Genomic DNA, 24,594 nt, shown 5'->3' with positions numbered 1-24,594 from the left:
CATCCGTCCGTGTGAGGGGGCGGCGCTTTGAGTGATGTCTTGTAGCCCATAAACGTCATATCTGATTGTAATGAATAGTGCGTGGGCCCGGAGTGGGCGCTGTCTATAGGAAAACACGAGGCGGTGTCTGCCCGCGGCCATCTTTGTACACCCAGGGAGGCGGAAGCACGTGTGGTCAGAGGAAGCTGATGGCTGCTGACAGAGGGCAAAGTAACGTGAACTAATGTAAGTTGTGTTGTGCGGGAGGAGTACATCGGTACGTGCAGTAAGTGATAAGCGTTGTGTGCATTGTATGGCTGGCCCTTGGTTTTTAGTGGGGTTGTGTGTATGGAGCCGGTGTACTCAACCAGGGTTCCCTGAGGAATATTTGTCTCTCAATAAATGCAGGTGTCATTGATCATTGTAGCTGTCTGTAAGGGAAGCGGGTCTCCCAATTGATAATCAATATATGGGGGTCCTTCTCACTGATCGCCCCCTACGAGGGGTCCTTGGGCCATGATCGCCCCCCCCTACAAGACGCCCTTGGGCCACGATCGCCCCCCTACAAGGGGCCCTTGGGCCACGATCGCCCCCCTACAAGGGGCCCTTGGGCCACGATCGCGCCCCCCCTACAAGACGCCCTTGGGCCACGATCGCGCCCCCCCTACAAGACGCCCTTGGGCCACGATCGCCCCCCTACAAGGGGCCCTTGGGCCACGATCGCCCCCCTACAAGGGGCCCTTGGGCCACGATCGCCCCCCTACAAGGGGCCCTTGGGCCACGATCGCCCCCCTACAAGGGGCCCTTGGGCCACGATCGCCCCCCTACAAGGGGCCCTTGGGCCACGATCGCCCCCCTACAAGGGGCCCTTGGGCCACGATCGCGCCCCTACAAGGGGCCCTTGGGCCACGATCGCGCCCCTACAAGGGGCCCTTGGGCCACGATCGCGCCCCCCCTACAAGGGGCCCTTGGGCCACGATCGCGCCCCCCCCTACAAGGGGCCCTTGGGCCACGATCGCGCCCCCCCTACAAGGGGCCCTTGGGCCACGATCGCGCTCCCCCTACAAGGGGCCCTTGGGCCACGATCGCGCTCCCCCTACAAGGGGCCCTTGGGCCACGATCGCGCTCCCCCTACAAGGGGCCCTTGGGCCACGATCGCGCTCCCCCTACAAGGGGCCCTTGGGCCACGATCGCGCCCCCCCCTACAAGGGGCCCTTGGGCCACGATCGCGCCCCCCCCCCCTACAAGGGGCCCTTGGGCCACGATCGCGCCCCCCCCCTACAAGGGGCCCTTGGGCCACGATCGCGCCCCCCCCCCTACAAGGGGCCCTTGGGCCACGATCGCGCCCCCCCCCCTACAAGGGGCCCTTGGGCCACGATCGCGCCCCCCCCCCCCTACAAGGGGCCCTTGGGCCACGATCACCCCCCCCCCCCTACAAGGGGCCCTTGGGCCACCGATTGCTCATATCTGGAGTCCTCCTTCCAAAGAATGTTTACATAAACATTTTTAAAGCTCTGGGTGTTTCCACTTAGGTTTCATTTTCATTTGCAGTTGGGGGTGGTTAAAAAAAAAAAAAAAAAAAAAAAAAAAAAAACAACCTGTCCCCCTTACATCACATCCTGTGCACTTCCTGTTTTTTCGTCAGAGAAGAAATAGAACAGAAGTAGAAGAAATAGAAGTTTTCTATATGTAGGTCGGCCACAGCATTCCATCCAGCACTTTTCTTCAAGTGGTTGGAGTACCAGTCATGTTTCTTGTCCCAAAGTTCTGGGTGCCTCCGCATTGTGTCAATGAATTCCTCTGGATCTCCACTGCCAGAGGGTCTTTCTGCTCTGACTTCTGCAGCTGTAGGCTGCATCTCTACAGATTCCTCCTCCATGATACTCTGTATTGCTCTGTCTGGTCTCCTCTCCCCTTTTCAACAGGATTTCCTGGTATCCCAGCATCCTCCACTTTACTGCGGTCATGTGACCTTCCCCACAGCTTCTGGGCGGTATTACCGCGGTTTTACAGCGTTTCCCATTCATTTCAATTGGGATAGACGTTTTTACAGCGCTGTTTTATGCGCCCCAAAGATGCTCCAAAAGAGCTGTTTGCAGGATTTTTTCCAACGCACAGCCAGCGCAACGCCTCAGTATGAAAGGTTGCACTGAGATACATGGGGGGTGTTTTTCATGCTGTATTTAGGCGGTCATTTTAGCGTTAAAACGCATGAAAACCGCCTCAGTGTGAAAGGGGCCTTAACCTAACATGTTGGCCAGAAGGGGTGGTAGTAGTACACATGCTGCAATGCTTTGCTTCATGACTGTGGCAGAAGTTATACCACAGTTCACGTTTGGGCAGCAATGCTACCAACCTGACCCATTCAAGTGAATAAGGTTGCGCTACATCTGCATGTAATGCACATGGTTGAGATGCAGTGCTGCAGCTTTTCAATGGTTAAAACGGGCATCCCAGAGATAATGTCACCTCTGAGTTACATGTCAAATGCCTCTAAAAAGTCATCCACCGTGGATTGCTTTTCAGAGGAGCAGCAATGACAGCCCCACGTTTAAAGGAGCCCTTATGGTTTTGTAACCATTATAGCTGTTTGAATGCAAACCTTATCAAAGATGCCATTTGTACACACTGCTTGTATGGGAAGTGTGTTAGTATTAAGCTATGCATAGAGTTGCTTTTTCTTGGCATACACCATTAACAGTTTTTTTTTTTTCTTTTTTGTGAAAGCTCAGCCATGGCACTGTCCAAATCCTCTGTTCTTCGTACATTGAATGGACTATTCTCTGTATATAAACCACCGGGTGTTATCTGGAAGAATGTGCGGGACACACTGGAGATGACATTGCTGAAAGGTACAGTTACTTGGCTGGAGCCTTTATTAAAAAAAATAGCAGATTATTTCTTTGCAGTTTAACAAAGGTCTATGGTAACAGCATATGCTTTCATATTGTAATGGCCAAACAATAGTTTTATTTGACAATACAATATGATATCTTGAAAATTCTCCTTTCACGTTGTGGTTGCTGCCTGTCTGCTGGTCATCTCTTTCCAAAACTACCTGGATTCCCCACATGCTTTGCAGCTTCTCCTCTTTTGTTTAGTTTCAATTACTAAGGACTACTTATCCCATGGTACCTTGCTGCCTGCAAACAGTGATTCCTGTACTGACTCCTGAATCTCCTCGTCTCAGTAAGGCTTCATGTACACTGCAGCAGATAAACGGATGTTTAGGAGCAGTTGGGCGTTTTTTTTTTTTTTGTTTTGTTTTTTTTTAGCAGCCTCTGAACTCTCGTCTATGTTATCTTATCAGTACATGTACACAGTCATTTATAGTCGTTTCCAGACAGTTGAGGTTTGAAGCATTTTTTTAAAGCAAAAAAATGCATTCAGAATGGATATTCAGAGGCATTTGAAATGCCAAATGCTTGTAACAGCATGTAAATGCGGTCAATCGCGTTTAGAAGCGTTTTTGTTTATTGCCATTTTTCATGGAGAATCATTTCTAGTGGTAAAAAAATAGTCTTTTGACATCCATTAGGGAGAGCGAGAGAGATGGTGGCATTTTGGAGGGTCTAGTGATGATCTATCAAAACCGCTTATAAACGCAAATGCTGAAAAATACACAAAAACGCGGCATGTAAAAGTGGCAAAACTGAATTTTTTTTTTTAAACGTCGTTTACTAGCTGTCATGTTCCAGCGTTCCGTAGAGGTTTTCAAACGTCTGTGTACATGAAGCCTAACTCTGTAGATCAGAAGGCAGGCTTTGTAAAATGTGTGGCACAGCAGTGCCTAATCACAGGGCATAGTGAATACATTTCACAGAATTCAAGAAAGTAAATGTGTGGGGATCTTTACAAAGTAAGTTTACAAACTTCAAGGTGGTCCAGATTATTAGGAGCTAGAAATAATTGAAATAAAATGCAGAAATAAATATGACTTCTCATTTTGACCATCAATGCACATTAAAATTGTATATGTTATTTATGAATAACAGTATGGTTTTTCACAAGTTTATTTTTATAAACTTTTTTTCCCTTTGTTTAGAATTTAACTCTCTCCATGAACATTCATCTCAACAAAAGATGCTTTTCCTCCCAGAAAGCAGTGGAGGCTGCAGTGGGGTGGAACTAACCAAGGTGATAACATCTGTCCCATCTTTAGTTGACCATGTGCTTGGTTAGTACCTTTCAATATTTCTTTAATGGGCGGTCCTTTAAAAGAAATATATAGTTTTTATATTATCCATTTTTTTTTTTTCTTTTAGTTTTCATGGGTTAAAACAATTTTTTTTTCTGTAAAGCTTTAGTGACATTACTTACAAGTAATGAAAGATGTCCCACTTCCTGCAGGCAGTTGGATCCTGGAAAAATCTTCACCGCAGACATGGCCCATCCTCCTCCTGTCTGTCGGCTTTTAGCGCAGCTGGGGTTAATGGCTCCAGATTAAGCTGCTATGAAAAAGTTGTGCTGGAGACCCACCCCCTCTTTCCTCCACTGAGAAACATTCTTTCCTTGTTTACATTGCCTGTAACACAGTCTCTGAATGGGGGAGAGTAATGAGTCACAGGATCCCTTTACCCCATTTACAGATTGTGTTCCAGGCAGTCAAAGCAATGAAAGAACTTTCTCAATAGAGGAGAAGGAGGTGGGTTCTTGATGCAACTTTTTTTGCAGCAGCTTACCCCAGATCCTAAAGCTATTAACCCCTGCAGCACCAGAAGTTCAGGGACAAGGAGAGAACCTGCCATCAATGCAATGAAGAGTTCTCTGGGATCCAAGTGTCTGCACAACATGGGGCAATGAATGTAACTAAAGCTGTACAGAAAAAAAATAAACTTTAGCTTTAGTGTGTGTCTTATTTTACTATAAGTATACAATCTTTGTTTTACAAAGTGAATACATGTTAGGATTCCCAAGGCACTATGGGTTAGCTAAAGAGACAGCGCAGCTGTAGCAGCCTGCCTTTTGGCTGGCTTTTTCAGACTCTGGAAAAAGTTGCCTGATAAGTCCCTCTGTGTTTTTAAGCTGCAGCCTGAACTTTGAAAACAGGCTCTGTACAGTACACTGCTAACTGGTCTCAGGCAGAATAATGAAAAAGAGGCTAAAGTTCCACCTAATGGCACAAAAAAAAAATCCAAATACTAATGTGCAATGTTTACCTGATTAATAAAAAATCTAATATTTTTAAACATTTTTATTGCTGACCACAATAAAGACAGCAAAATAGGAGAGTTGCCTTTAATGAATTCATGTACTGGAACATAACACCTGTTTCATCTTGGATTTCTTGTCTCATGTTTTGACACATTCACAGTTAAAGGGCCAGCCTACGCTTACCTGAAGATTGGTGTAGGGCACAAACTTGACAAGATGTCATCTGGGGTCTTGGGTAAGTTGCACATTTTCTCTTTTTTAGAGGTCTAATTTAGTTTTCCTAAAATGGAAATCTAGGCAAACTGCTTAATACATCTTGAAATACATGCTGTATATTTACTATCTACCTGTTTTAGGATTTATAGACTGCCTCCTGACTCCACAGCCAGGAAGACCAGTCTGCTGCTTCCTGGTTCTGCCTCGCGCTTCAGCTTTATTGCCCAGTCACTTCCCTGGGTTGTCATTATCCACTGAGCAAGCCAATTCTGGTTTGCAACTTTTTTTTTTTTTTTTTTTAAATATGTAATGGCCATATTGATTGTCAGGGAGCAGTGTTAATTTTATCACCAAAAATATTTTCGTCATAGTTTTCATCGGTTGCATGTTTTCAGTAACAACAACGAAACAAAAATAAAATTCGAATTAAATCAAATGAAAACTAAGACGAAAATCCATTCCAATTTTCATTTAGTCAACTAAAATCTAATCTCTATATGAGTTAGTGGGCCTTGCATTCACTATATCTGGTCTCCCACAGTACACAGAACATGGAAATGCAATTATTTTAGTAAATATAAATTGCTAAAGATGCAATACTTTTTAGGTTTTGCTATAATAAATATCCCCCAAAAATATATAAAAAAAACAATTTTTTTTTTCCTCAGTTTAGGCCGATATGTATTCTTCTACATATTTTTGGTAAAAAAATTGCAATAAGCGTATATTGATTGGTTTACGCAAAAGGTATAGCGTCTACAAAATAGGGGATAGTTTTATGGCATTTTTATTATTATTATTATTATTATTATTATATATATATTTTTTTTTTTTTCTAGCAATGGCAGCGATCTGCAATTTTTATCGGGACTGTGCCATTATGGCGGAACATCGAACAATTTTGACACATTTTTGGGACCATTGGCATTTATACAGCGATTAGTGCTATAAAAATGCATTGATTACTGTAAAAATGTCACTGGCAGGGAAGGGGTTAACACTAAGGGGCGATCAAGGGGTTAATTGTGTTCCCTAGTGTGTGTTCTAACTGAAGGGGGGGGAGGAACTGTGTAGGGAAGATGACAGATTGCTGTTCATACTCTGTATGAACAGATGATCTGTCTCTTCTCCTCTCAGAGAACCGGAAACTGTGTGTTTACACACACAGATCCCGGTTCTCCATGTGTCAGCAGCGATCGCGTGTACCAGGCATTAGCCGTTGTGATCTATAACGCCTTTATAATTAAAACCACGTTTCATAAATAAACAAATTTTGCTTTTGCCAAACAGAAGTGCAACTGTTGGCTGTAATTGCAGGCTGCAAGTGGGGATGGGGAAGTAAATGGGAGTGAGGGAGTGCAGAGGGCAGGGTGCATGGTGCATTATACTTTGGGGATGGATAGGTAACCTGCAAATGGGAATGAGGAAGTAAATGGGAGTGAGGGAGTGCACAGGGCAGAGAACCGGATGTTCTGGGGATGATGTTATTTTACACAGTGCTAAGCACTGCTACCTTTTTGGGAGGGGAAACACTCACTACGTCACATCCAGACAGACAAGAATCTGATGGAGAAGTTCCTCTTCTGTGGGTTGCAGGGCATTGTTCCAGAACTCCCAGGCAGCAGGCAAACAGAGGGAACCTGTGTTTCTCAGCCAATACAGCTTGCCGATAGTCAGGGGACTGGGGCTTTAATAGACAGGCAGAGCTCAGAGGAAAGCAGAAGTTCAGGTGGGTACTGGAGATTTTAGTCGACTAAAATGGCATTTTAGTCAAAAGACAATGAATAAAACAAAATCGAAAATTTGAGGCCAAAACTAACAGTGTCAGGGAGCACTTCTCAGACACTTCACACAAGGTGAGAAAGTTGTTCACATTAAATGGGACCATTGGTGAATGGCACTACAGCAGTATATTTGGTACAGGAATATTGAACATAATTAATAACAAGTGTGATGATGGTAAATTTATTTATTGCTCATAGAAATCAGCTTTCTAGTTTTATGTCTGAACCTGAACTTTAATATGAGAGTTGGATGATGATTGGTTGCTATGTGCATTAGGAAAGGTTAATGTGAGTACACTGCTTTTCAGACATCAGTTGTTTGTCACATCAGCAAAAATCTGTGATGCAATTTTAATTTGATGTATTGTAATACATTATTTTATTTTTTTTGCAGTGTTTGGATTTGGCGATGGAGCCAAGTTGCTCACAGTCATGGATGAGAATCATTATACCAGGGTATGACTATGATGTACTGAAATTAAACTGTGTGTATATATAGCCTTTTTTTCTTTAGTGTTGCATAAAGAATGGAATTATTAAAACTTGTGTCATATTTATTTTATTTATTTATTTTTTGGCACAGTCTCTATCCCGTTGGGGAGATTCAACTTTCTGCTCTGGAGACATAATGGAAAGTGAGAGGAAAGCTCCATAAATTAGGGAGAATTGCCCTCTTAGACCATCATCACCAGATCAGGACTTCTGTTGGAGGATGTACACTTATTCTGGTGACAGATGTAAAATTTGGGGGTTTCCCATTACTTGCTGTCCCTCCTGTGACAGTGGTCACCAGGGCAAATAGTGAATCTACCCAGCTAGGACACTCACAGGAATAAAAGCTTGACAGGGGTTAATATAAATAAATAAATAAATAAATATATATATATATACTTTGGCTATACATACACTTTAATCTTTGCGAAACACAATGTCTTTATTTATATTTTTTTTTCATTACACTAATTTTAAAGGATTACACAGTTTTTGGTACATTTGGCAAAGCTACTGCAGATTTTTCAGATGCTGGAAAAGTGGTTGAAAAGACAACATTTGGTGAGTAAACACATTTTACCTTTTTACATCTATTTTAAATAGAAGTCTAGCCAACATGTTTTTAGTTTTCAGTGGCGTGGGGAAGAGTTACTGCTATTTCTGAAGGAATTGCAAACATTTTCTGTTCCTAGGGAGTCAGCCAATACCCCACTTGTGGCTATATTTGCAAAACTCCAGAGTTAGGTTGGGAGTAGACTATCCATGGGGATCAGATTTTAACAAGTTTTTCATGGGTCTCTAGTGATATCTAGATATTATGGGTGCCAGGCTGACAATTTTTCATTTGTAATTGTCCCATTTGTGTTTCATCCTGAAAATTTAAGGACAAGGGACTTCTGTGATTGGGCTATGGTCTGTCTGAGGGCATTAAACTTGAAGACGATCAATTTCACCACAACAATCGGAAACCTTTTGGGTTGGTTTGTTTAATAGGGCTTTTACAGGATCCTTGCATCAGTTACAATGTAGAACTGTATGTATATATAAGTGAGTAAACCTGGATCCATAACCTTTGTGAGGCATGTCCACCAAACATGTAGCATTTTACCCTCTTATCCACAAAAACAAAGAAGGGTACATACTTAGCAATGCAAAAAGGAGTTAAATACCAACTAAAGTGTGAATGAGTTTAATGCTAAAATATTAAATTAGTTCTTAGTCATGAAGGTCCACATTTCCACCCAGTCCTCATCTGATTAGGTTTTGCCTAGTCTCTCTTCCCAGCATAGCCTGTAGTTAGTTTTGAGGGGTTCCTTAGGTGAGTAAATGGATGACTGAAGAGAGTTAAGTCCCAGGGTAATGAGGAGCAGCACACCATTTCCTTTAAAGCCAGTGAGAACAAGTGAGGTTTTGGTCTTTTTCAACAGAGAAGAGACAATGAGCTGTAGTTGTATGTGTTAAAATAGTTTTCAGTAAATCACCTGCTGGTAACATTAGAAGCCCCCTTGAATCTTCTGGAAATGACACGGGTGCCGATCTTGACTCTAGCTCATTCTGTATGGAGGGAAGCTAAGCAGTTGGACAAATTTAGAGATACTATTCTGACTTTACCCTTGTGGCATAACCCCATGTTTCCTCACCTACAGAAATTTGTGGATTATGCTTTCTGGGATCACAGGCATATTGTTACTTTGGAAAACTTATATTCTAGTAACGTGTTGGTCTCATTTACTGATTTGCAAAACAAATGTGCCCTTCCACGTACTACAGCTTCGTCATGTTTTGCAGATTCAGTTTGGTGCTGCTGATACTCACTTTTCTGACTACCCCATGATCGGTGTACTAAGATCACAGGGTCCTAAGAGACTAATCTCCACTGTATATTCTCACCTACTATATACCTCAATTAATAAAGAACCTCTAGAGGTCCGGGATAAATGACAGGCTCTTATATCTGATCTGTTGGAATAGGACTGGGAAGAAGCATGTTCTTCTCACTTAACGGTCTCATTAGCCATTAACGACAAACTTTTATTCATCTCCTATATGTTACACCAGTCTTATTTAACTCCTGTATGATTACACGCCATGCATCGTATACCGACTTCTGCATGCACTAGATGTACCCACCAGGGAGCAGATTTTACTCATGTAATGTGATTATGTCCTGTTATTGATAGATACTGGCAGCAAGTAGTAGCAACACTCTCTACCTTCCTCTCTGTCCCTGTACCATGCCACCCTCGAATTTGTTTACTGGGTATATTGGATGAAGAACAATGACCAAAGTACACCAGAATTTTCCTATGGGAGACACTGTTTTTAGCCCGTAAGGCTATTGCACTTAAATGGAATCCGTCTGCTCCGCCGTCCATCCGTCAGTGGATAAGGATAGTGAATCCGATACTTCCTTATGAAAAACTCATTTTTGAGCATGGGGCATGTCCGGGTAAATATGGTAAGGTGTGGGATGTCTGGTGCTCCTCTACTCTCACCATTGTTAATACATAAGTATGTGTAGTGTGTATTGTATAAAGCTCCTTAAACCTAAATCTGACTATACATGCCTTGGTATGTTATCTGGACGTGTTGATTTGTTTATTTTTTTTTAATCTGGATTCAACTACTTAAAGTATAGTGTCATTACTTTTTTCATCAAAGCTGTTCAGTTTTAATAATCCATATGTAAATGTGAATTTTCTTGCTATTTGTGTACCAAAATTAGTATTTTGTATTTCTTAACGCTCATGTTGAGCGCAATGGTTGTTATACCAAACTGTTTCTATATACCTTGTCAATAAAAAGAGATAAAAAAAAAAAAATAGTTTGGTTAGGAGACTCATGTTGCCTTAAACGTAAGACTTAAAACAATCAAAAGTTACAAGGGAGTAGATATATTTGAAACAGAGTATTGGTAACTGTAATCGCAAACACACAAGTCCATATATAACAGGAGATATAAAGGGCTGAGCAACTTAGTCCATAGGGGACAGGCTGGAAGTTCAAGGGTTAAGTGGTAACCGGTAATGTAATGGTTAAAGTAGGCTAGGCGGCTGCTGTCCTCAGAGAGATGGCTCTGTGATGGACGAGAGAGGGGTAGAGAAGGAAGCGCCACCTGAGTGTAGTATTAACAAATGATGTTTAATGACACCAGGTAAAAATACACTTACAGGATAAAAACATATAAAAGGCTCATCTGTATAGGTATGTGGTCCTTGGTGTTCCCTCTGATCCTGTGGTGGTGACGCTGCAGGGATGCTGGGCTGCAGAAGGTGGATTACCAGCCAGGAGCTTCTTCTGTGGCCATCAGGAAGAGACTAGGGGCCAGCGTGGAGCATGTGTGACATCACAGGTCGTCCGTCCGCTTCCGGGTTCGATATCCAGGGGAGGGATCGTCCAGGGAGGAGGGCTTGCAGGGAGGTTGAGAGAAGGCTACGCGCTCGGAGCCACTGCTCCTTCAATAGGCCTACTGATCCCTCCCCTGGATACCGAACCCGGAAGCGGACGGACGACCTGTGATGTCACGCACGCTCCACGCCGGCCCCTAGTCTCTTCCTGATGGCCACAGAATGATGGCCCGGCTGGTAATGCACCTTCTGCAGCCCAGAATCCCTGCAGCGTCACCACCACAGGATCAGGGGGAACACCGAGGACCACATACCTATACAGATGAGCCTTTTATATGTTTTTATCCTGTAAGTGTGTTTTCCTGTTTTGGTGTCATTAAACATCATTTGTTAATACTACACTCAGGTGGCGCTTCCTTCTCTACCCCTCAGATATATTTAAAACCTTTTTGGATCCACCTTGTACTTGACGATCTACTGGTACTTTTTGTCCAGGGGGAAACAAGGGGTAACTCACTAGACCCAACAAATAGGTGAGGAGAGATGAGGCCTTCTGACTATTTTGAGTCCCACACCTTAAAACAGAGCTTAACCGTATCCGAGCACCACAAGCTGAAAACGATGTTTAATTCATTTATACTATTCACAGCAAACTCACCCATCCTTCATTTTTTATTTTTTTTTATTTTAGAAATGGCTGTAAACAAACAAGATGTAACATTTACTTTCTGGAATCCATCTTAGCTCAGGCATGCAGGCAGATGGGTGTGCTTGGCTGAGAAAACCCTTCCTCCCAGATGAAAGGGGGAAAAAAAATTTTCATGAATACTCCTGGGATGTATGACATCATTTTGGCCTAGGCCAGAAACCAGGACGCACCCAAAGAAATGTAAAAAAAGAAAAGGGGTTAAAACAAAGTTTAGTTTCGCTTTTAGCAAATGCATTAAGGAAAGGCAATTGCCACGGTTGGGGCAGTAACAAATATAGAGAGGTAATTGAAAAGGGATAATCACAATCAGTTATGTCAAGCAAAACCCAAATAGGGGTTTCCATGTTTGCATGTAGAAGGCTAACTGGGCTATATGGGCTGCTTTAAATTTGGTTTACTAGCACGCGTACTTAAGTGTATATCTAAAAAGATAGACTATAGTCCTTTTTAACCCTTGGGAGTACAGAGCACAATAAATTGTCATTATCATATTTTAGAGTGACCATAGAGCAATACTAGGGGCTATATTGTCTGTATCTTTAGACACAGACAGCGGGACTTGGCCCCACTCCCTCATCACTGACTTTGATTGACGGCAACAGGAGCCAGTGGCTCCTGCTGCCTCAGCAAAGCCTGTGAGACCAGGAAGTGAGGGGAGAGAAGAGATGCAGATGGGCACAGCACTGGATCAAATGAGGGCTCAGTGAAGTAAAATGTGGGATGAGGGGGGATACTGATGCCTTTTCACCTTTACAACATTAAAACAACTTAAAATTCACAAGGTCCCTACTGTGCCGTAATATGCGTTTTGTGTAATCCCTTGCTGCAAGCTAGAGCACCCCACAGGCTCCATGGTGGAAGTGTACTTCCTTAGGTCTATGCTGTGTAGCTGCAATTCTACATGTGGTGTAATTTGTCTTTTTTTTTTTTTTTTTTTTTTTTTTACCTCCTGCATTCTGTATAATTAATCACATTCAAGCTGCCAGGTTAGGTTTGCATGTGATTGGTTGTGAAAAGAAATTCTTAGCTGTAGCATTTATACTGCATTAAGCTCTATGGGAATGACCACAAGGAGCTTACAGTGGGTGTGTCTGGGACCTGCACTTCTGTATCACAGCCTGGGGTGTGTATCACCAGCTTGCTGACAAAAACGCATAAAAGTCCTTGGCAAGTAGGTTGTGCTTTTATATACATTTCAAGTATCCGCATATAACAAAGGATGTAAGTTTGACCAATGTAATGTTTCAATTTGTCTATGATGATACAAGTAAAAATACTGATGCTGATCTCTTATTTTCACTCACAGATCATATTAGCAGAGAGAAATTTGAACGTGTGCTTGCCATGATTCAAGGAGCCAACCAAAAGTCTTTGATAATGTGGGTACTTTGGTACTTCTGCCGATCTGTTCATTTATCCTAAGTGTGCCTATTTGTTCAGTGAAGGATAGTTTGTGGTATGACTGCTCTGTTCCAAATAGGATCACATTACACAGTGCCTTGAAAAGGTATTCATACCCCTTGAAATGTTCCACATTTTGTCATGTTACAACCAAAAACATAAATGTATTTTTTTGGTATTTTATGTGATAGACCAACACAAAGTGGCACATAATTGTAAAGTAGAAGGAAAATTATAAATGGTTTTTACTTTTTTTTTTTTTTTTTTTTTTACAAATAAAAATGAAAAGTTGTGTGCATTTGTATTCAGCCCCCTTTACTTGGATACCCCTAACTAAAATCTAGTGGAACCAACTGCCTTCAGAAGTCACCTAACTGGTAAATAGAGTCGTGAAGGCCAAGGAACACACCAGACAGGTCAGGGATAACATTGTGAAGACGTTTAAAGCAGGGTTAGGTTATAATAAAATATCCCAAGCTTTGAAAATCTCACGAAGCACTGTTCAATCCATCATCCGAAAATGGAAAGAGTATGGCAGAAACTGCAAACCTACCAAGACATGGCCATCCACCTAAACTGACAGGCTGGACAAGGAGAGCATTAATCAGAGAAGCAGCCAAGAGGCCCATGGTAACTCTGGAGGAGCTGCAGAGATCCACAGCTTGGGTGGGAGAATCTGTCCACAGGGCATCTACTAGTTGCACTCCACAAATCTGGCCTTTATGGAAGAATGGCAAGAAGAAAGCCATTGTTGAAAGAAAGCCATAAGAAGTCCCGTTTACAGTTTGCAAGAAACCATGTGGGGTACACAGCAAACATGTGAAAGAAGGTTCTCTAGTCAGATGAGACCAAAATTGAACTTTTTGCCCTAAAAGAAAAACGCTGTGTGTGGCGGAAAACGAATCCTGCACATCACCCTGAGCACACCATCCCCACCGTGAAACATGGTGGTGGCAGCATCCATGTTGTGGGGATGCTTTTCTTCAGCAGGGACAGGGAAGCTGGTCAGAGTTGATGGGAAGATGGATGGAGCCAAATACAGGGCAGTCTTAGAAGAAAACCTGTTAGAGTCTACAAAAGACTTGAAATGGGGGCGGAGGTTCACCTTCCAGCAGGACAACGACCCTAAACGTACAGCCAGAGCTACAATAGAATGGTTTATATCAAAGCATATTCATGTGTGGCCCAGTCAAAGTCTAGACCTAAATCCAATTGAGAATCTGTGGCAAGACTTGAAAATTGCTGTTCACAGACGCTCTCCATCAAATCTGACAGAGCTTGAGCTATTTTGCAAAGAAGAATGGGCAAACATTTCACTCTCTAGATGTGCAAAGCTGGTGGAAACATCCCCAAAAAGACTTGCAGCTGTAATTGCAGCGAGAGGAGATTTTACAAAGTATTAACTTGGGGGCTGAATACAAATGCACGCCACACTTTTCAAATATTTATGTGTAAAAAAAAAAAAAATTGAAAACCATTATTTTCCTTCCACTTCACAATTATGTGCCACTTTGTGTTGGTCTATCATATAAAATACATTTACAGTTTTGGTTGTAACATGACAAAATGTAGAAAATTTCAAGAGGTATGAATACTTTTATAAGGCACTGTATATGGCCATTTTTTTCTTTTTATACAGCCATAACAATATAAATCATGTGATTTACAAAGATTAGGTTTGTAGCTGCAGTTACGATGCAAGGGGCATTACATGTTTTACACAGGTAATAGGCAGGCAGTAATATTTTTGTATTAATCACTACAGAGATATTGGTTTTGCGCACCTTTTTTAGATTAATTATTTTTGTGATTCCTTTGTGTCTGGAAAATATAGGTTGCTGCATTACAATTTTTTTCTGTGTTTTATAATAGGCAGGTAGGTCTTCTGTCAGTTATGATGAACAATCTGTTATCCAGGAAAAGACTGCTAAGCAGACTAGCACTTACAAATTAGAAAACTTTCAGTACATATACTTGAAAATGTCGCTAGTGCTACAGACTTGCTTTGCTTCCACGTATTTTTAAATGACAGATTTTCTAAATGCAAACCTGCTGTAAAATATAAAAAATATGGTGTCTGTGGTGCTGCTTGGTTCCCGGCCCTTATACAGAGTCCTGACTTTTGACCAAGTTAATGGTAGTAAGGAGAGAATGCTTTCCTCATTGAGTGAAGCCCCATCCCTTGTCATTTAAATATCATATTGCAGTGCCTATCCTGGCTTGAGCCCCTGCCACGTAACAGTTAAATGAAAGGGGGCAGCCCTCTAAGTTTAAATTTTATTATAAAGATGTTTAAATGAGAGACTACCATTGTGCACCAATAAAAAATAACCTCGACCTTTTGGCTAAATCTTTCCCTAGGCACAGTAATGTGGATCTTAAAAGCGAGGAAGCATATGACTTGGCAGTACAAGGCCAGCTTCGTCCTAAGGTGAAGAGCCCACCTCTCATACTGGCATTGCGATGTTTGGAGTTTTCTCCACCTGACTTCACTCTAGGTATGTTTTTTTATTGAAGAATGGTTACCGGCTGCATAAATGTGCTCAATTTAGTAGTTGAAATGTCACCTTTTTTTTTTTTTTTTTCTCAAACCACAGGAAAACTTGGGGTAGGGTCTTGGCGAAGTGTCAGTTTCTGACTACGCTACTTTTTGTTTCTCTACTTAAAGCCATCTGGGATGGTTCCAGCAGTGTCCTGCACTGGCACTTCACTCCATCCACTGACCGCTGCCCCATGGTACTACACTGAATGTATTGTGGGGTGGCTGCTGCAGCAGCATCACTTGCCAAATGGCATCACCAACCGACTACTGCCCTGTGTGACTTTCCTGGATACCTTGCAAGTGTGGCTCCAGCAAAGTCACACACTGCCTACCCTGGAAAATCATATAGATTTTTATAGAAGTGCCCAAAAAGGGTATGTTATGTCCTTGACATTATTCAAATACTGGACAATTATATTAACCACTTCCTTACCAGGCCAATTCTGACATTTCTCTCCTCCTGTAAACGTCACAATTTTTTTGCTAGAAAATTACATAGAACCCCCAAACATTATATATGTTTTTTTAGCAAAAACCCTAGAGAATACAATGGCAGTTATTACAACTTTTTATCTCACACGGTATTTGCGCAGGAATTTTTTGAACGTGTTTTTGGGGAAAAAAACAGTTTTGTGTTTTAAAAAAAAAAAAGCAAAACGGTAAAGTTAGCCCAAAGTTTTTGCATATTGTGAAAGATGAAATTACGCCGAGTAAATAGATACCTAACATGTCACGCTTCAAAATTGCACACGCTCGTAGAATGGCGCCAATGTTCGGTACTTAAAAATCCCCATAGGCGACACTTGAAATTTTTTTTACTGGTTACATGTTTTGAGTTACAGAGGAGGTCTAGTGACAAAATGATTGCTCTCGCTCCAACGTTTGTGGCGATACCTCACATGTATGGTTTGAACACCGTTTTCATATGTGGGCGGGACTTGCGTGTGCGTTCGCTTCTGCGTGCGAGCACACGGGGACAGTGGCGCTTTAAAAAAAATTTTTTTTTTTTTTTTTTATTGATAATTCTATTTTGTGTTTTTTTGTTTTTTGACACTTTTTTTGAAAAAAAAAATTTTTTGATCACTTTTATTCCTATTACAAGGAATGTAAACATCCCTTGTAATAGAAATATAACATGACAGGTCCTCTTAATAGTGAGATATGGGGTCAATAAGACCCCATATTTCACCACTAGGCTGGGAAGCCTGAAATAAAAAAATAAAAATAAAACGACCACCGCTTCCCAGCCGAAGCGGCGCCGTTTTTTTGAATGGAGAGGCCGGGCGTGACGTCATAACATCGCGCCCGGCCTCCGATGATCATAGAGACTCCGGCGACCATCTGGTCCGCCAGAAATCTCTATGATCTACATCCGGCGTCGGCGGATCCGCTCTCCGCCTCACCGATCGTAACGGTGAGTCGGAGCAAGCACCGGAGGGCGGCGGGAGGAGGGGGGACGTCCCCTCTCGCCTCCCATAGGAACGATCAAGCGGCGGAACGGCCACTATGATCATTCCTATGGTGTAGAGATTCGCCGGCTGAAACCGGCAATATCTGAATGATGTCTAACTACAGACATCATTCAGATATACCCGCCCAAAGCCCAGGACGTCATATGACGTTCATGGGCGGGAAGTGGTTGATGCTCTTATTCACTTCTGGAACTGGATCATATGGATTTACATACAATTTATTGCCTAACTACACTAGTCGCTTGGGACAGTCACCGCAGGTTACAGTACAAAAATACTAATGTGTATCAGAACAGAAGCATTTTATTATTTGCTTCATAGAACTAATTATGTGTAGAGTATTGTTAAAACATACATTTACATTAAAAAGATATAAATATATGTTTTGGATAGACCCGGGAAAGGTAAAGATTTGTTTTTATTGGCTTCTGTATCCCTGTTGAAGAAATTCACTGTCTGCTGTCTGTGCCTTTTGAATCCCAGTAACAACTGTGTTTTTTTTTTTTTTTTTTTTTTTTATTTATTTAACCGATGACAGACAGGACTTTTATGACAAAAGAGACCCTATTGGTCTCTTCCATCATAAATTCTTCTCCCGGTCTGTCAACGGTAATGTATACTGAGAGTCTGAAAAATAAATCGAACCCTTCCTTTTGAACTATGATTTCACTGCTGCAACAATGTGTATACCCTAAAAGTTTTTTGTTTTTTGTAGCACTGTGAATAAAATTATGTTCAAAATGGAAACACGATTTAAATATAGCAGCATAATCCTATCTAAATTATCAATTGAATATGCCCACTAATGAGCATTTTCACCAAATGAATAGGAGAGGCATACGTTTTTGGTGAGTTCCAGTCTGTTGGGAGAGGTGGATCACTTAAATCACTTTGATTGATTTATTAAAACTGGAGAGTGCACAGTCTGGTGCAGCTCTGCATAGAAACCAATGACCTTCCAGGTTTATTGGACATATTTTTTGACTTTTTTTTTGTAATTTTGTGGGATTGGTTACTTCAGCACTTGGTGAAATTGGTTATTAGATTATGTGGGCATTTAATTGATATTTTATTTGGTTACATTTAATTGTGTTTGCATTTTGCACATAATTTTATTTACAGTGCAACAAAAAACTTTTTTTTTTTTTTTTTTTTATAACACTTAGCATTTTAGCAATAGATGCCTCTAATTGTCTGGCAGTTTTCTGCCTCTGCTTTGAGTCACAGTGGCAATAGTAATGGCAGACTATGTTTTCTCTGTACAGGTTTCTTTTAAGTGTAAGTAACTCCTTGTTCAGCATGTATAAATGCATAGAAGGCTGTTTTTCTTCCTATAGAGATCCGGTGTATGCATGAGACTCAGAAGTATCTCCGCAAAGTAATCCATGAAATTGGGCTGGAGCTCAGATCCACTGCAGTCTGCAATAAAGTGCGTTGTATACGGGATGGCCCTTTTACATTGGACTGTGCCTTGACACGAGCCCATTGGAATCTGGATAGTGTGCGCAATGCCATTAAAGAATGCCAACCCAAAGTTGAAGAAATCCTGAAAGAAAGGATGGACTTTTCCTTGAAGAGCACAAATTTAGATGAGTCACATGGCCACAGTGATGGAAGGACTCAGTCAAGCTGAGGCAGTTCAGAGTCCACAGCTGAAAAATATGTGTACATTTTTAACTTGTTAAAGGATTACTGTATTCTGTACAGTTATTCTTGTGGGCACCACACCTACTGCATTGCACAGGCACTCAAACCACTCTTCGGACGGCACAGTGGTTTAGTGGGTAGCACTCTCGCCTAGCAGTAAAAAGGGTTGGTGTTCGAATCCCAACCATGACACTATCTGCCTTTTAGTTTGCATGTTCTCCCTGTGCCTGTGTGGGTTTCCTCTGGGTACTCCGGTTTCCTCCCACACTGCAAAGACATGCTGGTAGGTTAGTTGGCTTCTGTCCAAAATTGGCCCTAGTACATGAATGTGAGTTGGGGACCTTGGATTGTGGGCTCCTTGAGGGTAGGGACCGATGTGAGTGTGCGATGTATGTGTGGAGCGCTGCGTAAATTGATGGCGCTATATGGGTACATTAAATAAATAATATATATAATAGAGGAGGATCTTAATGAGACACAATGTACAGGAATAGGGACAATTGTAGACACGCACCCACACTTGGTCAGGTTGAAATGGATGGACTGGTGTCTTTATTCAACCTTACTAACTATGTAACTTTATGCACTTAGTAGGGAAATTTCACTACATTACCTACCTGCTCATTGTACAGAGTTGGTGATGCTAATTCATTGCCCACTGAACAATCGAGTGGGAGAGGGGTGACACAGAAACTTGCATTTTTGAACAAGGAGATGCAATGTCATCCGCCTGGCTTTTCTGTGCAATAAAGGTCTATAAATTACAAAACTGGCCATGTAGAATCACAAATTCTTTGTCGGGTTAAGCAGAAAAACAAAGTACGTGTTTCATCTGTGTAAACAGCTTAAGGTTTTTTTTTTTTTTTTATTATTTAAATAGTCGTGCCATAGACATGAGCTAGGCATTTGGGTCATGGCACAGTCTCGTTTCATGTCAGTACTCAGGTTTGATAGGTAGTGCTGCCTGTCAAACATGACATGCTGTGCTAAATTTTCTGTGGCCACAAAGCCCTGCATCACATGTGGTCAAGGGAAGGTAACAACGTGGATTAAATATCTGTTTTTACTGCCCCTTTGCTGCCTGTGAACTTAGCCAAAAATGTTTGTATATTATTATTATACAGGATTTATATAGCGCCGACAGTTTACGCAGCGCTTTACAACATTAGGGCAGACAGTACAAGTAAAATACAATTCAATACAGGAGGAATCAGAGGGCCTGCTCGTTAGAGCTTACAATCTAGGAGGGAGGGTCAAGTTATACAGAAGGGTAATAGCTGTGGGGGATGAGCTAGTGAAGAAAATAGTGCAGTTGTTAGATGGAGGCAGGATAGGCTTTTCTGAAGAGGAAAGTTTTCAGGGATCGCCTAAAAGTGGATAAATTTGGAGACAGTCTGACAGATTGGGGTAGGGAATTCCAGAGGATGGGCGAGGCTCGGGAGAAGTCCCGGAGGCGGATATGGGAGGAGGTGATGAGGGAGCTAGAGAGCAGGAGGTCTTGGGAGGAACGGAGATGGCGATTAGGTTGGTATTTTGAGACTAGGTTAGTGATGTAGCTGGGGGCAGAGTTGTGGATGGCTTTGTAACTTATTGTTAGTATTTTGAATTTAATTTGTTGGGCGAGTGGTAGCCAATGGAGGGATTGGCAGAGAGGAGTAGCAGACACAGAGCGGTTTGTAAGGTGGATGAGTCTGGCTGCAGCATTCATGATGGACTGAAGGGGGGATAGTCTGTTTTAAAGGTAAGCCAATGAGGAGTGAGTTGCAGTTGTATATCATGTTATTTATTGTATGTCCTCCTTTAATTCAGCAAAGGTTTTTTTTTTTCTCTTCCCCGTTACAAAAAAAATAAGACGTTTGTTTGTGACATACATGTTGACACTCACAAGCACTTTGCAAAACTAGAAACACATTAAATATAATTGGAAAGCAGTCTTTCTAATCTGAACAGTAGGTGCCCACAAGGAGAGTTGATAGCTTTTTATTATTTAGTGGCACTTAGAATGGTAGAAACTAGCAGATATTGAGGAACAGTGGCTGCATAAGCTGCCAGGAGTTTTGGAGAAATTTGTTTTCAATGTCAGTATAAGTAGGATTCATGTAAAAGAGCAATCAACCCTTGGAAAATTATTTGTGGACCTAAAGAAAATCTTTCCTGAGAGAGACATAGAGGCAACACTTGCTAATACTTATTCTTAAAGCAGACCATCACCCAATAAAGCAACCAATTTACATCTGGCTCCTCCTTCTTCCACAATTTGATTTATTTTGTTCCTGACACTTTGTGCTGCATCGCAACACATCTGTCTTTCTCGCCTAGGTGCACACAAGTACTAGCAACCCACCAGATTCCACATGTGTGCAGATGTGCCACAGGGCTTTAGGACCTGCAACGCATTACACGTGCAAGAGGTCTTCTGCTCATGCAAGGATACAGCTTAGGTATGAGGTCCCAGATCTTGGGGTACCGATGTAAGAGCCCTCTGAAATATCTGCACACATGTTGGATTTTTAAAGATGGCTCCTCTTTAAAATGCTGGTTTTCGGGCTGTCATGTATCGTCATGCTTCATTACTTTGTGTACCTTCTCAACCAAGACTGCAAATAGGGATGTCTTACTTTAAAGATATGTATACTTTGAGGTCAGTGACTCAAACCTAACTCAACCCAACTGATCTGTATACTAGTTGGACAGCCAGTATCTTCAGGAGGTGATGTGCAGTGTCTTCGTGCTTAGGAAATAATGAGACTGTGCCATCAAAAGAATATTTGCCTCGGTCATCAGAGTTCTCTGCTTTTTATTATTATTATTATGATTTTTGTAAAAAAAAAAAAAATATTTAGATGTTTTTACTATACAAAGACAGATTTATTTTGGTCTTCTTCCCAAAAAGACATCAGTGCTGTTTTATTGATCATTACATATGGCTAGGGGATTAAAAATATATTGGATATACTGTATGCATATTAATTGGAAGATTTTGGAAAACTGAATCTGGAGGGTTAATATGGAACCGCCAACCAAATGTAAAAAAGTAAGTAGTTAAAAAAAAAAAAAAAATAGAAATCCTTAACAGTCAATGAGCAGCAAGGGACAGGTGCTATGATTTACAAATGGGTACTGGAAACCATAAGAACAAGGTATGGAATCACTAACTAGTCTAAAGTGTATCTAAACAAAAAAAACACAAATGGGACATATTGCAGTATATTATCCTTAAATGTGGTGGCTGCTTCAGACCCCCCAAAAATATTTATATAATTTGTTTGATTAAAAAACACTGCTCTGGTTTTCCCCGTACACTGCCCTACCTACTACTGACCTCTGTACACTTCCCTCCCTACACTTCCCTACCTACTACTGATCTCTGCACTGCCCTACCTATTACTGGCCTCTGTATATTGCCCTACCTATTACTGGCCTCTGTATATTGCCCTACCTATTACTTACCTCTGCACACTTCCCTACCTACTACTGACCTCTGTACACTGCCCTACCTACTACTGACCTCTGTACACTGCCCTACCTACTACTGACCTCTGTACACTGTCCTACCTACTATTGGCCTCTACACTGCCTTACCTACTACTGATTTCTGCACACTGCCTTACCTACTACTGATTTCTGCACACTGCCTTACCTACTACTGACCTCTGCACGCTGCCTTACCGACTACTGATTTCTGTACACGGTCCTACCTACTACTGACCTCTGTACACTGTCCTACATACTACTGGCCTCTGTACACTGTCCTACATACTACTGGCCTCTGTATATTACCCTACCTACTACTGACCTCTGCACACTGCCCTCCCTACTACTTACCTCTGCACACTGCCCTCCCTACTACTTACCTCTGCACACTTCCCTACCTACTACTGATTTCTGTACACTACCTCACATACTACTGACCTCTGTACACTGCCCTACATACTACTAACCTCTGTACGCTGCCCTACCTACTACTGGTCTCTGTACGCTGTCCTACCTACTACTGATTTCTGTACAATGGCCTACCTATTACAGACCTCTGCACACTGCCCTACATACTACTGACCTCTGCACACTGCCCTACCTACTACTTATTTCTGTACACTGCCTTACATACTACTGACCTCTACACTGCCTTACCTACTACTGATTTCTGTACACTTCCTTACATAGTACTGACCTCTGTACACGGGCCTACCTACTACTAATCTCTGTACACTGCCTTACATACTACTGACCTACCTACTCCTGATTTCTGTACACTGCCCTACCTACTACTGATCTCTGTACACTGCCCTACCTACTACTGATCTCTGTACACTGCCCTACCTACTACTGATCTCTGTACACGGTCCTTCCTACTACTGATCTCTGTACACGGTCCTTCCTACTACTGATCTCTGTACACGGTCCTTCCTACTACTGATCTCTGTACACGGTCCTTCCTACTACTGATCTCTGTACACGGTCCTTCCTACTACTGATCTCTGTACACGGTCCTTCCTACTACCGATCTCTGTACACGGTCCTTCCTACTACCGATTTCTGTACACGGTCCTTCCTACTACCGATTTCTGTACACGGTCCTTCCTACTACCGATTTCTGTACACGGTCCTTCCTACTACCGATTTCTGTACACGGTCCTACCTACTACTGATTTCTGTACACTGCCTTACATACTACTGACCTCTGTATCCTGCCCTAGATACTGCTGGCCTCTGTACACAGTCCTACCTACTACTAACCGCTGTATGCCAGACCTGAAACTAATCAAGCAAGTCAGCCTGCAGTAACAAATGTTCTGCCTTTGTGATTATCTCTGGCATCAGACTTGAGGGGGTGACCAATTACTCATCAGACATGAAAATATTGTAAATGAAAGTGAAGGCTGAGTTTCTGGCTGAAGTTAACATTTAAGGTAGGCAAAATGTATATTTATATAGTGACATTAGTTTTATTATATTTTTCTAAGTTTTCTCCATGCCATACTTTTTAGTGGGGGCTTGCTTGTTAACTTCTTTTTAAAAAAAGGGTGCCATACCCAGAGAGGGGATCTTTGATCTCTTCCATGTTGTCCAGGTAGATCTCCACCTCTCAAAGTTTGCCTACCCCTGACCTAAACTATACATTAAAATTGTATCTTATAAGGCCCTTGTATAACATTAGTTCTAGGTAGATATAAAGGAGATTATACAGATGGGTATAGTGCATGGTCAGCTTAAGACGTGAAAAAAAAAAAAAATCCGGCCCCCCTGGATGCAAGCACATTATGAAAGGCATACTCATAAAAAGGATTCCTCCAGCGGCATGCTGTTAGGGCTTGCATCTTTTTTTTTTTTGTTTTTTTTTAAACTGACAGTTTTATTGATTTTCAACAAAAAGGACAAGAACATACAAGAGACTATACATGACAAAAGCCAATAAGCTTTAAGAAGAAAAAAATGAAATAGGACATGCGGATCCCGCAGCTGGGGATAGGGGCTTCCATCTTAATCCAGTCTTCCTTCCAGGTTCGCAGGCTCTGGCCAATTGAATGTCTGAGCTGCGATGACGTCACTCCTGTTCATGCGCACAGGAGTCACAGCCCAGCCAATGTGCCTTCATTTCAGAGCGCAGTGTACATGTGCTGGTGATGTCACCAGCTGCAAAATGTAAATATCTCCTGAATTTTCCTATAGGAAAGCTTTAGTATAAGGAGGAGTATTCGTATTATACAGTAAGTGAGTTATAAGTAGTAAAAAGATTTCTGGGGAGTAAGGGAGATTCAGGCCTGTGACTTGCCTAATCAGTAAATGGATTTTTACCCAAAAGAATATAAGATCTCTTGGCTAAAAAGATTATTCGGCCAGCAGGCTTATT

The 24,594-nt window shown here is 41.9% G+C and overlaps 1 protein-coding gene across 4 annotated transcripts; it reads left to right on the top strand.

Moving 5' to 3' along the window:
* On the top strand, positions 1–21,696 carry TRUB2 (TruB pseudouridine synthase family member 2). 4 transcript variants are annotated; one of them, XM_073633659.1, is made up of 9 exons: positions 1–225; positions 2,712–2,831; positions 4,025–4,156; positions 5,294–5,368; positions 7,528–7,589; positions 8,105–8,186; positions 12,988–13,060; positions 15,444–15,580; positions 18,434–21,696. In XM_073633659.1, exons 2-9 carry the CDS (start codon positions 2,714–2,716, stop codon positions 18,727–18,729), a joined length of 975 nt encoding a protein of 324 aa, XP_073489760.1. In that variant the 5' UTR covers positions 1–225; positions 2,712–2,713; the 3' UTR covers positions 18,730–21,696. The 4 variants fall into 4 exon arrangements, with proteins under 4 accessions (XP_073489760.1, XP_073489762.1, XP_073489761.1 ...); XM_073633661.1 differs by having other exon boundaries at positions 1–256; positions 2,707–2,831; XM_073633660.1 differs by having other exon boundaries at positions 1–265; positions 2,707–2,831.
* Positions 21,697–24,594: the final 2,898 nt, after the last annotated feature.

This window comes from Aquarana catesbeiana, linkage group LG06 (assembly GCF_042186555.1).
Source record: "Aquarana catesbeiana isolate 2022-GZ linkage group LG06, ASM4218655v1, whole genome shotgun sequence".
Lineage (NCBI taxonomy): Eukaryota > Metazoa > Chordata > Amphibia > Anura > Ranidae > Aquarana > Aquarana catesbeiana.
Note: the sequence above shows the minus strand (reverse complement) of the source record. Positions and strands in the feature narration are given on the sequence as shown.

Coding starts and splice junctions, on each gene's coding strand:
- TRUB2 (XM_073633659.1), top strand. CDS start 2,714: ATGGCACTGTCCAAATCCTCTGTTCTTCGTACATTGAATGGACTATTC. Junction 4,157..5,293: donor TTTAGTTGACCATGTGCTTG/GTTAGTACCTTT, acceptor ACACATTCACAG/TTAAAGGGCCAGCCTACGCT. Junction 5,369..7,527: donor GATGTCATCTGGGGTCTTGG/GTAAGTTGCACA, acceptor TTTTTTTTGCAG/TGTTTGGATTTGGCGATGGA.